The sequence below is a fragment of the Rhinolophus ferrumequinum genome, chromosome 15 (assembly GCF_004115265.2).
Source record: "Rhinolophus ferrumequinum isolate MPI-CBG mRhiFer1 chromosome 15, mRhiFer1_v1.p, whole genome shotgun sequence".
Classification (NCBI taxonomy): Eukaryota; Metazoa; Chordata; class Mammalia; order Chiroptera; family Rhinolophidae; genus Rhinolophus; species Rhinolophus ferrumequinum.
The window spans coordinates 39,361,107-39,374,798 of NC_046298.1; the positions used below are offsets into that span (position 1 = coordinate 39,361,107).

The window sequence follows — 13,692 nt, forward strand, 5'->3', positions numbered from 1 at the left end:
GGAGGCGGCAGCGGAGGAGGGTGGCACCATGGGCCCGGGCCGTGCCCTCCATGCCCGGGGGATGAAGACAGTGCTGCCATGGACAGCCCGTGCCATCCGCAGCCCCTGAGTCAGGCTCTCCCTCTGTTGCCGGGTTCTGTGTCAGAGCCTTTGGAGCCTGGCCGGTCCAGGATGGGGGTAGAGAGGTACCTGCCGTGTCCCCTGCTACCCTCCTACCACCGTCCAGGATGTCCAGGAGCGCCTGCTGAGGCCTCAGCGGGGAGTGGGACCCCCAGAGCTACAGCCACTTCCACCACAGCCAGCCCCCTGCCAGAGGGCTTTGGTGGGCAGGATGGTGGCGAGCTGCGGCCACTGCAGAGTGAGGGTGCTGCGGCACTGGTCACCAAGGGGTGCCAGCGACTGGCAGCCCAGGGCGCCCGGCCTGAAGCCCCTAAACGGAAATGGGCAGAGGATGGTGGGGATGCCCCTGCACCCAGCAAGCGGCCCTGGGCCAGGCAGGAGAACCAGGAGGTGGAGGGGGAGGGCGGCATGGGCTGCAGCAGTGGCCGTGGTGAGGCCAGCGCTGGGCTGAGGGAGGAGGAGCTGCCTGCTGCGCCTGAGCGCTTGGCCCTGGACTATATCGTGCCCTGCATGCGGTACTACGGCATCTGTGTCAAGGACAGCTTCCTGGGGGCGGCATTGGGTAGCCGTGTGCTGGCCGAGGTGGAGGTCCTGAAACGTGGTGGGCGCCTGCGTGATGGGCAGCTAGTGAGCCAGCGGGCTATCCCGCCACGCAGCATCCGTGGGACCAGATTGCCTGGGTGGAAGGCCACGAGCCGGGCTGCAGAAGCATCGGGGCCCTCATGGCCCATGTGGACGCTGTGATCCGGCACTGCGCTGGGAGGCTGGGCGGCTACGTCATCAACGGGCGCACCAAGGTAAGGCTGCCCAGCTCGCATTTGTGGGATGCCCTGTGCTCTCAGCACCAGTGGGTTTGGAGACAGGCCTCTTGGGTCACAGAAGGATATAGGCAGTTTCATTGGAGGGAGTGTTGGAGTTTGCTTTGGGCTCTTACTCCCTGAGGGAACTCAGGGGTGGGGGAAGGTCTATGTACTTGCTTCCTGTGGGCCTTAGTTTGTGTACCTGTAAACCAAGGGTTTGTCCTGTAGCCACAGTGCTTCTTGACCTTGCCAGGGATCCTCTTGAAGAACCTGAAGACAGGTGCTGACATTCATAGCCCAACACCTGTACATGGGTCCCAGCCCAAGAACGGTCCATGTAGACAGGCACATGTTTCTGTCTCAGTCTGTCCATCTGCACCTGTCTGTCCCTGTCTTCCTTCATCCTTCCGCGTTTCCCCATCTTTTCATCCATCCCTGTCTGCTGGCTTATGTGTCTGGTCTGCCCTGTCCCCCATCTGCCTCTGGTCTGTCCATTCTTTCTCCTAGGCAGGAGAACCAGGAGGTGGAGGCGGGAGGGTGGCAGTTTGAGGCCAGTGCCAGGCTGAGGGAGGAGGTGCTGCCTGCTGTGCCTGGCGCTGGACCACGTGGTGCTCTATATGCCCATACTATGGTGTCTGTTAAGGACAGCTTCCTGGGGGTGGCACTGGGTGCCTGTGTGCTGGCCAGGGTGGAAGTCCTGCCCCCATCTTTCCTGGTCCTCCCCATCCTAGACCCTGTCCTCCGCCCTTTCTATCCTGTCTGCCCATCACTTCATCCCTGTCCGGCTCTGGTCTGTTCCCTTGACGCTCTGCCTGTGTGTCTCTTCTTGGTCCCTTTTTCTTGAGAATATTAGTTCCTAATCTTTTTTTGGAACCTGGGCCTTTTTGAGAATCTTGCCATTTTGCGATACTCTCAAGAAAGTGCTGATTTGATGGGAGTTTATGGGCAGCTGTCAGGGCCCTGCCTAGGACCATGGTCCATAGAGCTTTTCCAGCCTGCTGACAAGATAGTTCTCTTCATGAAGGGGATTGAGGGCCTTGACCTTGAGTCCAAGGCCTGGTGTCGTTTGGACAAGGCCTTGTAGGGAGTGCCCACTGCACAACACCAGTATGCCTGGCTGATGGCACTGCCTGTGTTCTGTCCTTCAGGCAAGGGCTTGTGCTCCTGATGTCGCCTTTCTCAGATCCCATCTTGGGTTCTGCCTCTGTGCAGCTTCCCTCTCAGGCGGGAGCTGGCTTGGGGACCAGGGCTCCCCTGGGGCTGAGGCCAGTATCCTCCCCCCCCCCAGCTGGAACTTGTCCTACTTCCCTCTCCCTCCTGTTACTTGATAGCTGGAGAGCCAGAGGTGGCCCCTCCCTGGGCTCCACTCCTGCGCAGGCAGGAGAGATTAGTGGGAGTCTCCCTGGCCGTGGGGTGCTGAGCACCTTCACCCCAGGGTCCCAGAAGTTGGGGGTAGACCACAAGAGCTGAATGGCCCAGGGCAGGACACTTCCCTGAACCTCAGTTTGCTCATCCAAGGATAGGAAAACCAGGTCTAGTCCCCAGCTAGCCTGTGCCTGTTTCAGGAGGGGAGGGTAGAGGGAGCAGATCTCTTCCCCTTCGGTGCCTTGGATGTGGTTGGGGACAGGGTCCTTGCTAGGATTTGGGGGGGGTGTGACTTTTTTAGCCCTAGGTGACCCCTGTTGCCCTGGGAGGTGAGCCAGGGTAGACTAAGAAGGGAGGGAAGGAGCCAACCCAATCACTGGAGTTCCTCTCAGACCCTCCCCTGCCCCAGTGAGACAGCAACTCCAGGCTTCCCTGCCTTCAAAGGGCAACATCTGGGCTCCCTCCCCAGGCTCTGCAGTAAGATAGTGTGGGGTGCTAGGGTGGGTGGCCACAGTGGTAGTGGGGGCACGGATCACCAGAACGGCTAGGTCTAGCAACAGCCTGCTCTGTTGTTTGGAGTGGAGCTCCTGTGTTGTGTCTTCCTGCTCTCTGCTGAGTTAGCCTGCGGGTAGGACAGAGCTGACCCCTACTAGTACTACTACAGGGGACTCGGGGAGGGCCTGGTGGGCTTGGCTTGCCCCTTTAAGAGCAGCTTGGAGGTGGGGCCTGCTGTCCTTGGCTTAGTCCCCAGCTTCTGATGGGTGTGTGTGTGTGTGTTGGGGCTCTTGGCACGGTGTCACCAATAGCATTTAACTCTAATTTCCTAGCTCTGAACCCAGCTGCCCCTTCCCTGAGGGGGAAGGGTGAGGAACAAGTTTCCGTGTGTCCATGTTACTCTGCTTGTTGTCCCTTTCCCTTGTGGGGGAGGAAGTAGATGTTCCGCTGGGGCCAGAGTACGCCTCCACCCTCCATTCCCCACGGTATGCGTGTGTGGGGGGAGGACGGCCTTAAAGGGCCTGTGTCTGTGCCCAGCCTTCATGCACAAGGACCATTCCACGCCAGACCACTGAGGGTGTGCTCCTTGCATGGTGGGAGAGCCTCTGTGAGGGTGCACAGGCAGGATGGAACAGAGGCTGAGGCCCAGAGGAGTGTTTCCAGTCAGCAGGTACCCCCCAGGCAGCCAGGCCTGGGCCTAGTACTGGATAAACCATTCCCTGTGCTGATTTCATACTGAGGGGTGGAGTAGAAAATCAGCCCAGGTGCCTCCAGCTAGAGGACTCAAGGTGCCCCTTCACCGGAGACCTGAATAACAAGAGGACAGGGAGGGGGGGTGGGGAAGAGTGTTCCAGGCAGGTGCGAAGGCCTTGGGGACGAGCACAGCCAGGGCTGAGAACAGTCAGGAGGCCTGAGAGGCTGGAGCGTAGTGATAGGGATAAGAGGTGAGGCTGTGATGCACAGTTTATATTTTATGTTTTGGGGGGATGCAGTGGGAACTTGAAGGGATTTGAACAATGAAGAGCTGGAGAAAAAGGTCTCTGGCTGCGGTGTTGGGATGGATTGTGGGGGAAGAGGTTGCAGCACTGGAACCCTTTCCCCACCCCCTCCTTGTGCACAACCAGCAAAATCTCTGCTTCTATCCTAACTGGGGAGTCCTTGCCTGTCCCTAATCAGTGACTCACAAATTCCAGGTCTCCTGGGCCACAGCTGTGTGTTCTTGCCAGTGAGGTGCTTATTCAGAGCGCTGACCCACCTGCAGGGAGTGAGCGGTGCAGAGGCTGCTCCTGAGCCTGGTGGTGTAGGGGCCTGCTCACTGCCTGTGCCCTGGTGCTGCGAGAGAAGCGTGCTTTGCACTGCTGGGTGGCCGGACCGGGTGACAACCCTCCTGGCCTCTTGTCCAGGGCAGGTGCTGTGGTGTGCAGGCGCACATGTGGAATGCAGAGCGATTTACACTCATGCTGGGGGGAGCCCTGGGAATGACGTGTTGGGAGGAGGCCTGGGAGGAGGCTGAGGGATTGAGTCAATCTGGCCTAACGTGGGGTGCTCTGCAAGCCTGTTTTGGCCTCAGACGCTGATCTTTTTGATCAGGAATGTTTCCCTCAGGCTGTCTGTCCTGCAGGGCTGTGGCCTCACAGGTTTAGTGAGGGTTAATGGGGAGCAGCAGCTGGCCTGGATCGAGGGGTCAAGACAGATGTTCTCCAGCGGAGGAGGGCCTAAAACTTGAAACCTGGGAGTTAGGGCTGTAGGAACACCTGGAGCTCATAGTACCTCGTAGTACCACCTCCACCTTTGTGTCAACTCCCTGATGAGAAAAGGCCCCGAGTGGCGAGGCCCAGGCCTCAGCATGGGCAGGGAGAGGAGGAGAGAACCTGTGGCTAGATCTGTACACAGAGAAGCCAAGACCTGGAGTGAGTCCTGTTAGATCTGTGCGGGGTCAGGAACTTCCAAAGTTAGGTTCACAGAGGGGGTTAACGCCACTGCTGTAAACAGAGTTGTTTATTAGCTCCATTTTACAGATGAGGCAGTTGAATCCTATTCAGGCGATGGGACTGTCCAAGTCTACCCAGTTATCCTTGGAGTTGGGATTAGATCTCAGGTTCTAGTCACACTCTAGGTTTGGGTATGTGTAGGAGAAATCATTTACTTAGCGGTGATTCTTTGTGGTCAGAGGGCAGCAGTTCTTACCATTGCTGCACATTAGAACTACCTGGGGAAACCTTTAAAAATTCCAGGCTCCACCTTAGACCAAGTACATGAGAACCTCTGAGGTGGGTGGGCCTGGGTTCATTGTCCCAGGTGGTTCCATTCTGCAGCTGATACGATAACCCCTGGTGTAAGGGGGAGGCCACATCGCCGCAACATCAGAAAACGTTTACGCTGCCTTTATCTGCTGAAATGTCTGATGTGGGTCGGTTATCTTTAAGAAATGAAACTCAGTTCCTTACCGAGCCCCTGCTTGGGGGTGGCGGGGGTGTGTGTGTGTGTGTGTTTGCTGTTGAGGCCCTGGAACTGAGGTTTCTGGGTGGATGGGGGCGTGGCTGAAAAGGAGAAAAGTTGGGACTGGCGCCCTGAGGACCCAGGACACTTAAATACAAGGGAGAGACCAGGGGCAGGGAGCGGTGAGAAAGGAGGTAATGGCTGCTTCCTCAGCTGTCCTGCCTAGCCCCAGTAAACCACCCTCATCTGTCTCTGACAGGCCATGGTGGCATGTTACCCAGGCAACGGGCTGGGGTATGTGAGGCATGTTGACAATCCCCACGGCGATGGGCGCTGCATCACCTGTATCTATTACCTGAATCAGAACTGGGACGTCAAGGTAGGGTGTTGGGGTGGGGATGGGGAAGGGGCGGTGTGCGTCTACTCCATTTTCCACTTCCAGTTCAGCTTCTACTATTCTCCTGTTCCCTTTTTCAGTCCACAGAGGGGTGGGGTAATTTGCCGCATGGCCTGGCTCTTCCTGGGGAATGGCCCCTCCTTCTCTCTGGCTGACTACAGTGGCAGAGCAGAGCCTCCTCCTTTGGGGAATAGTGCTGTCTGGCCCAGCCGCTGGCCTAATGAACCCTCCCATTTCCTGTCTTTAGTAGCTTCCTGCCCATCTCCATGGTGATGCAGACTCTGGGTTGTCATTCCTTTTTAGGGGCTGAGAAGTGGGAGGGAGTGATGCGTGCAGCTGCTACGCCCCCTGGTGGGCACCTGGGGGTGGGCAGTGCCAGCCTCCTGCCTCATCCTCTGGCTTGCCCTCAGGTGCATGGCGGCCTGCTGCAGATCTTCCCCGAGGGCCGGCCTGTGGTAGCCAACATCGAGCCACTCTTTGACCGGCTGCTCATTTTCTGGTCTGACCGGCGGAACCCTCATGAAGTGAAACCAGCCTATGCCACCAGGTATGACCCGTACTTCTGGGATGTGCCCAGGTGTTCCCTGGGAGTGATGAAGTGCCGAGACGGAACATAGTGGGAACATAACCAGGCTCAGAGGGTGGGCTCTAGTGTCACTATAGATATGGTGGCTGGAATTTTAGAAAAGCGATCTCTAATCGCCCTCTGGGGCTGCTCTGGTCCCCAGGTACGCCATCACTGTCTGGTATTTTGATGCCAAGGAGCGAGCAGCAGCCAAAGACAAGTATCAGCTAGGTACCGGCTTTCTATTTGGATCCCCTCCCTCAGATTGTTGCTATTCCATGTACCTCACCAGGCCTCAAGCTACCGTATCCATCTCGTCAGCCTTGTACTAAATCCTGCCACCTCTGTCCACCTTCCCTAGACACCTCCTTTCCTGGTGCCCCAACAGGAGCCCCATCTCGTCTGGTCTTCTTCCCCCACTTCCCAACTTTTTCTTGATCTCTTTGTCCCTTCACTGATGACTCACTATCTCCTGTCTTCCCCTCGCCCAGCGTCGGGACAGAAGGTGTCCAATACCTGTATCTCAGCCGAGTACGCCCACCTAGTGGCCATCCCCAGAGCTGCACGGACAGACGCTTGCCCTGACGTCTGGAGAGCCCCGGCCTGCGCTGCCTCGCCAGCAGCCCACCAGTCTCGGTGCCTATTCCTTCCCCGCCACAGCTGCTGCTTCCAACTTTGCCTCTGTCCTGCCTGGTGTGGAGGGCTCCCTCAGTTACTGAGGACCAACCAAGGAAGAGGAGAGACCTGTGATGGGGGCTTGGGGTTGTGACCTGGGCAAGGGCAGTGTTGGGGGCTACCATTATTGGAGCTGGGGGCCTGTGTCCTGTCCTGTCTGGTTGTGCCCCTCTCAGGTGTGGAGAGCTGGAAGGAGGCATTGCCAACTTCCCACCAGGATGCAGGATTTGGGGTTGAGGTGAGTCATGGCCTCTTGCTGGCAAAGGTTTGTGGGGGGGGAGAACCCCCAAGCCCCCCACTCCTCCAGCCTGGAATGTGAAGTGACTCCCAACCCCTTTGGCCATGGCACCTTTTGGACTAGGCTGCCACTGCTTGGGCAGGATGAAAGGTGCTGGGAGGAGCATGGGTGTGAAAGTCCTGTCAGCCAAGAAATAAATAAAAGTTTACCTCAGAGCTGCACACATCTGATTCGCTCCCTCTTCTTGCCTCTATCTGCAATTCAGGGTCTTTATTGACCAAAGAGGATAAGAAGGTCTGAGTCAGTGAGCAGAGGATGGCTGAGCCTGACTTCAGCGGGCCACCATGCGGAGCTGGGAGGCTGGGGGGACATTGCCCAGGCCAGTGCACTGCGGGGTGAGGTCTACGAGTATATTGGTCGGGCTCCCCACAGGGAGGAGGCAGAACTGCTGCAGGGTGATGGTGAAGAAGAGGAAGATCTCCGATGGGGCAGGTCTGCATTCAGGCACATCCGCTTTCCCGGGGACACAGAGATGCAGGGTGAGAACCCCCATGTACCCCAGGGCCTGCCCTGGCTGGCCCCCTCCCTGCCTAGCCCAGACCTGGGGCAAGGGCATGAGGCGTTGTTGCTCTGGAACTTATCCAGGAAATTGGGGTTGAAGCAGTCTGGGTCCTTGAATTGGGTGGGGTCCCGGTGCGCAGATACAAGCAGGGGAATCAGGAAGGTGCCATGGGGGGACATGCAGAGGTTACCTACAAACTTGGCAAGACTGCCTTTCATCTATCCAAGACCCCATTTAAAAGCCAGGGGGAAAGTGGACCTTATTTCTTGTTCCCAGGGTCTTAATTTCTGTTGATCTTGGTTAAAGGTGCTCCCCAGCCCCTGTGCAGAATCCCTAGGCCCTGTGGGCACCATGGGTAGGAAGTGACTGCGCAGGTGGGTGTCGTGGGTGAGGGCATGGGGCAGCATGCTAATAAAGTACTGAACTTTGTGCAGCATGGCATTGGCGTAGGGCAGGCTCCGGGGAGCCTGCGGGACCTCCAGGCTTGGGGTATGTGCCTGACCTACGACAGTGTCCAGCTCAGCTTGCACCTCGGCTGAGGCCGGCAGAGCACGTGAGCCACTCGTGCCCCAGCCCCCAGCCATCCCCAAACCCTAGCCCCCTCATCCTGGGCTCTCCTGCTCGAAAACCTGTTACCTGTGGGTACCTGAGTAGAATAAGGAGCCGGCAGTACAGGGTGGTGCTCCTGGTCTTGGTGCTGCCGAAAAAAGGGTTATGTGTTGTCTTCGAAGTCTCTTACAGGAAGTGACTCAGGGTGGTTCTGTTCCTGTGGACAGAGGAAACAGGTGCTGCTGCATGCCAGGCACCTCCTTGTAGGCGGCATGGATAGAGTTTAGGGCAGCAGGGGTCTGCACCTTACCCATCTGCTGGAGGGAGCAGTCCATTAAATCGCGGGTTCCCCAGGCTGTCGCGTCTGCTGGTGCCGCTGCATTTGATCAGAGATGAAGACCCGAAGTTCTGTGAAGTTTTGAGATTTGGTGTTGCAGGCCTGGGAGCCAGTACAGGAGGGAGGGGAAAATGTACTAGGGGCAGAGATTCTCAATGGGACTTTGAATAAGACCCCTAGTTTCCCTACAGAGAGGAAACTGGACCAGGACTTTGCTGTTATAAGTTCTAGATCTCTTCCATTCTAAGATTCTAAGACTGATCCACACTAGGTAGGTATACGGATGGACTCAGGATTTGGCATAGGTTGGGCTCACGAGGGAGGGATTGGTGCCGGCCCTCTCACCTCTCCCCGTCTGGAACTCATGATGCGGAAGTTGTCACTGAAGAGGTCCAGGAGCCTCAGGAACTCCTGGTACTTGTATCCACAGCGGTTCCCAAAGACCACGAAACAGATAACAGATGCACAGCATTATCTAGTAGCCGCCGGGGGTTGAACGGGACCCCTGGAAGTGGGAACAGGGCGAGGTCATAACGCTGTGGGTCGGCTCCCAGCTAGCTCTTGGGCTTACTGGCTTCGTTCCACCCAAACGCCTTCCGGCGGCCCCTTCTGGTCTGTTAGCCACACCAGCTCCCTCTGCTTTCCCAAACAGGCCGCACCAATAGTGGCTTGAAATTTCGCCAAGCCAACGAGCCGCCGCCTCCAGGACGCGCTCCAGGATGGTCCGCGTACCAACCCGAACGCGATACCTAGGGGTGAGGCAGAGAAAGGGGAGGGCCAGGAGTTAGCCACGCCCCCGGGAAGTGTTCAGGGGGCGGGCCGACTTCCTTGCAACCCTTTGCTTTGCTTCTTAGACCTTTTGGTTGCCACCTCTTCACACATTTGCCCCACCTCTGTTGGTCTCAATCTCTGACCAGCGCTTGCTCTCTTTGGCTTAGACTCTTAGGCTCTTCTGTGGGTTGCACGAGGCGAGCAACCCTTCCGCCCCCGACTCGACCTGACACTTTAGCTCCACCCCGCCCTCCTCCCGGTTTGCGCTCTTTAGCTTTGACTCTATTGGGCCCCGCTCCATTTTCCCGGTCCCGCCCTTTGCTGCCCAAACAGGATGTCCAGGCCCGCCTTTCCACCTCCTGGGCCTCACGGCTTCCGAGTGGGAGGCGTTCAAAGACTGCCATGACCTCGCAGCCGGAGAAGGTGTCCCCCTGCAGCGCTAACATGTCTCGCAGTGTTGCGAAGCCGCACAGCATCACTGTAGAGCGCGGGTCTCAGCGGCCAGAGCTACGTGGAGCCGGTGCTCAGCAGATCCTGGTTCGGGCTCCCGACCCCCGCTTCCTCCTCCAAGACTCCGGAGCCCCGCCTCCAGCTCCCTTCAGACCCGGGAGTTTCCGTTTCTCCGCCCTCATTCCAGGCCCAGGAGTTCTGATCCCCAGCCTCTTTCTCCCTCAGACCCAGGAGTCCAGGCTCCCTCTTCCCTCAGGATCCAGAAAGCCAGGTGTCCAGCCCCCTGCACCTTCAGAACTAGGCTTCTGGGCCCTCAATACTCCCCCTTCCAGCCTTGCACCAGGAGAACAGGCCCCTTTGCCCGCCTCCCCCGGCATCGGACTCCTCACCCAGCTCTTCCCTCAGGACCCAGGAATGGAGGTTGGGGACAGAGTAGCACGACTCCACCTTGAACCAGGAGCTCAAGCCCACTGCCCCTCTTCCCTCGATATCTGACTCCCCACCCCCGTCTCCTCTTTCCTCACAACCAGATCTCCAGGTCCCCAGCTTTCCGACCCACCCAGTTTTCTTTGCCAGAACAAAGGACTTACGGCCCCTCAACCTTCTTCGGGAACTGGTGGAACCCTCAGCTCTGTCTTCATTCAGAGAACCAGGAGTTCCAGCCCCAGCCCCACCTCCATGAATTCAGAATTCTGTACCCTCACCCACTCCCTCCCGGACTGCCTCTATGAGTGCGTGGTCCAGGAGTCTGGGCTTCAGCTGCAGCACGTTCCCCGGCAACAGGAGAGGTGTGGGCCTGAGGGTAGGGCCCCCTGCGCCTGCGTGCGCCGCGCACCCCAACTTGCCTCGCCTGCCTAGTGCCAGCAGCAGAAACAGCAACAGCCTCGCTACTATTCCTGTGGTCATCATGCCCTCAATCCTGGATTCTTGAGCCCATTCGCCTCTGTTAGATCCCCGTGGGGTCTTGGAACAGGAGGTGACCGAAGTGGGAGGGCTGGGCGTTGGTAACTGCTCATTCTCTTGATTCCCCAACTCAAGGTCACCCCGCCCCTTAGCCCTAGCAGTGCGTGCCGGTTAGCCTGGCCTTTTTTTGTACTATCCTCAGCCTGCTCTTTTTGGCAACTTGCATGCACCAGCATTTCTGTGTCATTACACTTGGCCAACGGGTGCACCCTCCTCAGTCCCTAGCACCTTTTGGGTCTGTCTTAGTTAGCCTGTAGGTGTGCATTCCTGAATCTCTCTGGGCCTGTAATCCCTGAAAACTGCACCCTGTACAGTGATGGGCCATATAACGACGTTTAGGTCAACAGTGGACTGCATATATGGTCCTGTAAGACGATAATGGAGCTGGAAAATTCCTATCGCCTGGTGACACTGTGGTGGTTGTTAAGTCATACCACAATGCATTGCTCACGTGTTTGTGGTGATGCTGGTGTAAACACCTGCGCTGCCAGTCGTAGGAAAGTGTAGCACATAACAGTTATATGCAGGACATACTTGATGATAATAAACAACCGTTACTGGTTTATGTATTTACCATACTTTTATCATTTTGGAGTGTACTTCGTACTGATAAAAAAATAGTGCTGTAAAACAGTATGCCGTATGATGCTGGCAGCAGCCTCGTACATCTCGTGTTTACCACATCTCCTGATTTGTATCATTTCTCTTATGCTTGATTTAATCTCGTGTTGTTTTGTACACTAACAAGCTGTACAGGCTGATAGCCTAGGAGAAATACTGGTAGGCTATACCGTACAGCCTAGCGGGGTGGTAGGCTAGACCATCTAGGTCTGTGATACTTGCACGACAAAATCGCCTAACGATACATTTCTCAGAATGGATCCCATTGTTAAGTAGTCCATGACTATACTTCTGATTCCTAAATACACTCCTGACTCCTAAATACACTTATAAAAACACACCTGATGATGTGCCCATTAGCCTGGCACTCCTGTGCCATGACGGATTCCTAGGGACTCACCTGAGCCCTTGTCAATTAATTCCATGCCCACTGCTCTTGTAGCCCTGTATACTGTACCTGTCTCCTAGACACTTACAGAGTCCCCTAGCCTCCTGGTGCCTATCAGCCTAGCACATCTGTGCTATCCTTATGACTCCTGGGTTCCTTCCCACATGTTGGTCCCCTTGTATCCCTATTGTTATGCCCTGACCTGAACTCCCACCATTTCTATTCCCAATGCAATGGCTCCCGGATGTCCTATGCCCATGCTGCTGCACTCCCTGGTATCCAGTCCCCCAAGCCTCTCAGTGGGCACCCCCACCTGAGGCCAGGTCATGATGGCAGACCAACTTATGCATCACTCAGGCCGACCCTGGCAGCATGGGCTGAAGGAAACAGACCCAGGCATGGCTGGGTCCGCAGTGGGGACGTGGCTGAGTCAGTACTTGGAACACTTCAGGAATGCGGCCCACCCTTCCACTCATCCCTGCCTTGCCAGATCCAGCTTTCCGCTAGGTGCCTGGCACACGGCCCAGACCTGGGGGGCTGTGCAGGGTCTGGGACCAGGCTTGTCTCTGGGAGTGTCTCTCAGTGTCTTTATCTCTCTTTATTGAGTCTTGTTTCTTCTCTCAGTATCTCTCTCACTCTCAATCTCTATTTCTTTCTGTTCATCTATCTCACCGTCCATCTCTGTTTTACTCTGTGTCTACTTCTGTTCATGTCTGTTTTCTATCTCTTGCTCTCTTTTCAGTATGTCTTTTTCTCTCTGCATCTCTCCCACTTCGTCTTCATCTTAATCCTGTGTGTCCCTGTCTCCCTGCCTCTGTCGCTGCTGTGGGTCTTCCTGTCAGCCTTTCTCTGTCCAGGAACCTGCACAGTGGTGCAGGGCACCGACTGTGGGGGTGTGGTGGGGTGCAACAAGTGTGCCCTTCCCTGAACCCCATCCTATCCCCCTCTGTCAAGCTCTCTAATGGTTCCTCTCTATTAGGGTCTCTTCAGAGCAGGCATTGTGTCTTGTTCACTTCTGTATCTCCAGCACCTAAAATAGTGCTTAGCACACAGTAGGCAGTCTGTGAATGTTTGTTGAATGAATGCATGACTTTTGTCATCCTGATTTCGATCTCTGTCTCTGACTCAGACTCTGTTTCTCTCAGTCTCTGTCTTTTGCTGAATCCTTGTGATTCTCTTCCTGTCTGCCTCTGTGTCTCATCTCTTGAGGCTTCTGTCACTCAATCTCCCTTTTTCTCTTAGATTTCTATCTCCCTTCATCTCTGTTCCTTCTGAATTTCTCTCCCTGTTTTAGAATCTCTGTCTTTTTCTCTCTCTGAGCATCTCTCACTTTCTTTCAGTGCCTCTCTTTTTCCTCCTCTCTCTCTCTTTCTGTCTGTCTCACTCCCAGTCTTTGGTTTTCAGGATCTCTCTCTGCTGTTTCTATGAATCTGTCTCTTTCTCAGTATCTCTATGTGTTTCCCTTCACTGTCTCTTCCTCTCTCGCTCCACCTCTGCATTCATGGTTGACCTGTGGTGGGAATAGAATGGGGATTAGGGACAGGATGCTCCATGTGGGGACTGCCTGTATACCTCACCCCAGCCAGCCTTATGTTCAGCAGATCATGTCCCAGTTTCTGGATGGCATTGGGGTGACCCCGTTTAGGGGTAGGACCTCTCAGGCTACTCTGTCCATGGCTGGGGGAGCCAGCCCCACTCTGCCTGACTCTGGCTCTATGAAGCTCATTAAGAAAACCTGTCAACAGGATGTCAAGGTGTTAATTCCAGCCCCACATTGGGAAGTCTCAGGCCTGGGATTGCTATCCCCACCGCAAAGGGAGGCATTTTCAAGACAAAGGAATAGTCCAAGGAGAGGGGTGAGAAATGGGGGACTGTTTCAGTCTTCTGGTGCCTCACTTCCCCATAATTTCCCTTTTTCTCTGTCTTTATCGGGTCATTTCTGTTTCTTTCCTTGTCT

At 56.0% G+C, this 13,692-nt stretch overlaps 1 protein-coding gene and 1 long non-coding RNA gene across 5 annotated transcripts; one reads left to right on the plus strand and one right to left on the minus strand.

The window, feature by feature from the left end:
- The first annotated feature begins 45 nt into the window (after positions 1 to 45).
- Positions 46 to 7,315, plus strand: EGLN2 (egl-9 family hypoxia inducible factor 2). Its single transcript, XM_033128732.1, is given in 6 exon segments — positions 46 to 781; positions 784 to 917; positions 5,479 to 5,598; positions 6,027 to 6,163; positions 6,345 to 6,412; positions 6,673 to 7,315. Coding segments are annotated over 6 exon segments (1,440 nt in total). The 5' UTR covers positions 46 to 78; the 3' UTR covers positions 6,951 to 7,315.
- On the minus strand, positions 7,226 to 11,248 carry LOC117035117 (uncharacterized). Of its 4 annotated transcripts, none has more exons than XR_004425177.1 (4): positions 9,202 to 11,248; positions 8,888 to 9,047; positions 8,303 to 8,613; positions 7,447 to 7,607 (listed from the first exon to the last, which is right to left on the minus strand). It is a non-coding gene; the product is annotated as an uncharacterized LOC117035117 (long non-coding RNA). The 4 variants fall into 4 exon arrangements; XR_004425176.1 differs by having other exon boundaries at positions 8,303 to 8,422; positions 8,511 to 8,613; positions 8,888 to 11,248; XR_004425175.1 differs by lacking the exon at positions 7,447 to 7,607 and adding an exon at positions 7,226 to 7,362 and having other exon boundaries at positions 8,888 to 11,248.
- Positions 11,249 to 13,692: the final 2,444 nt, after the last annotated feature.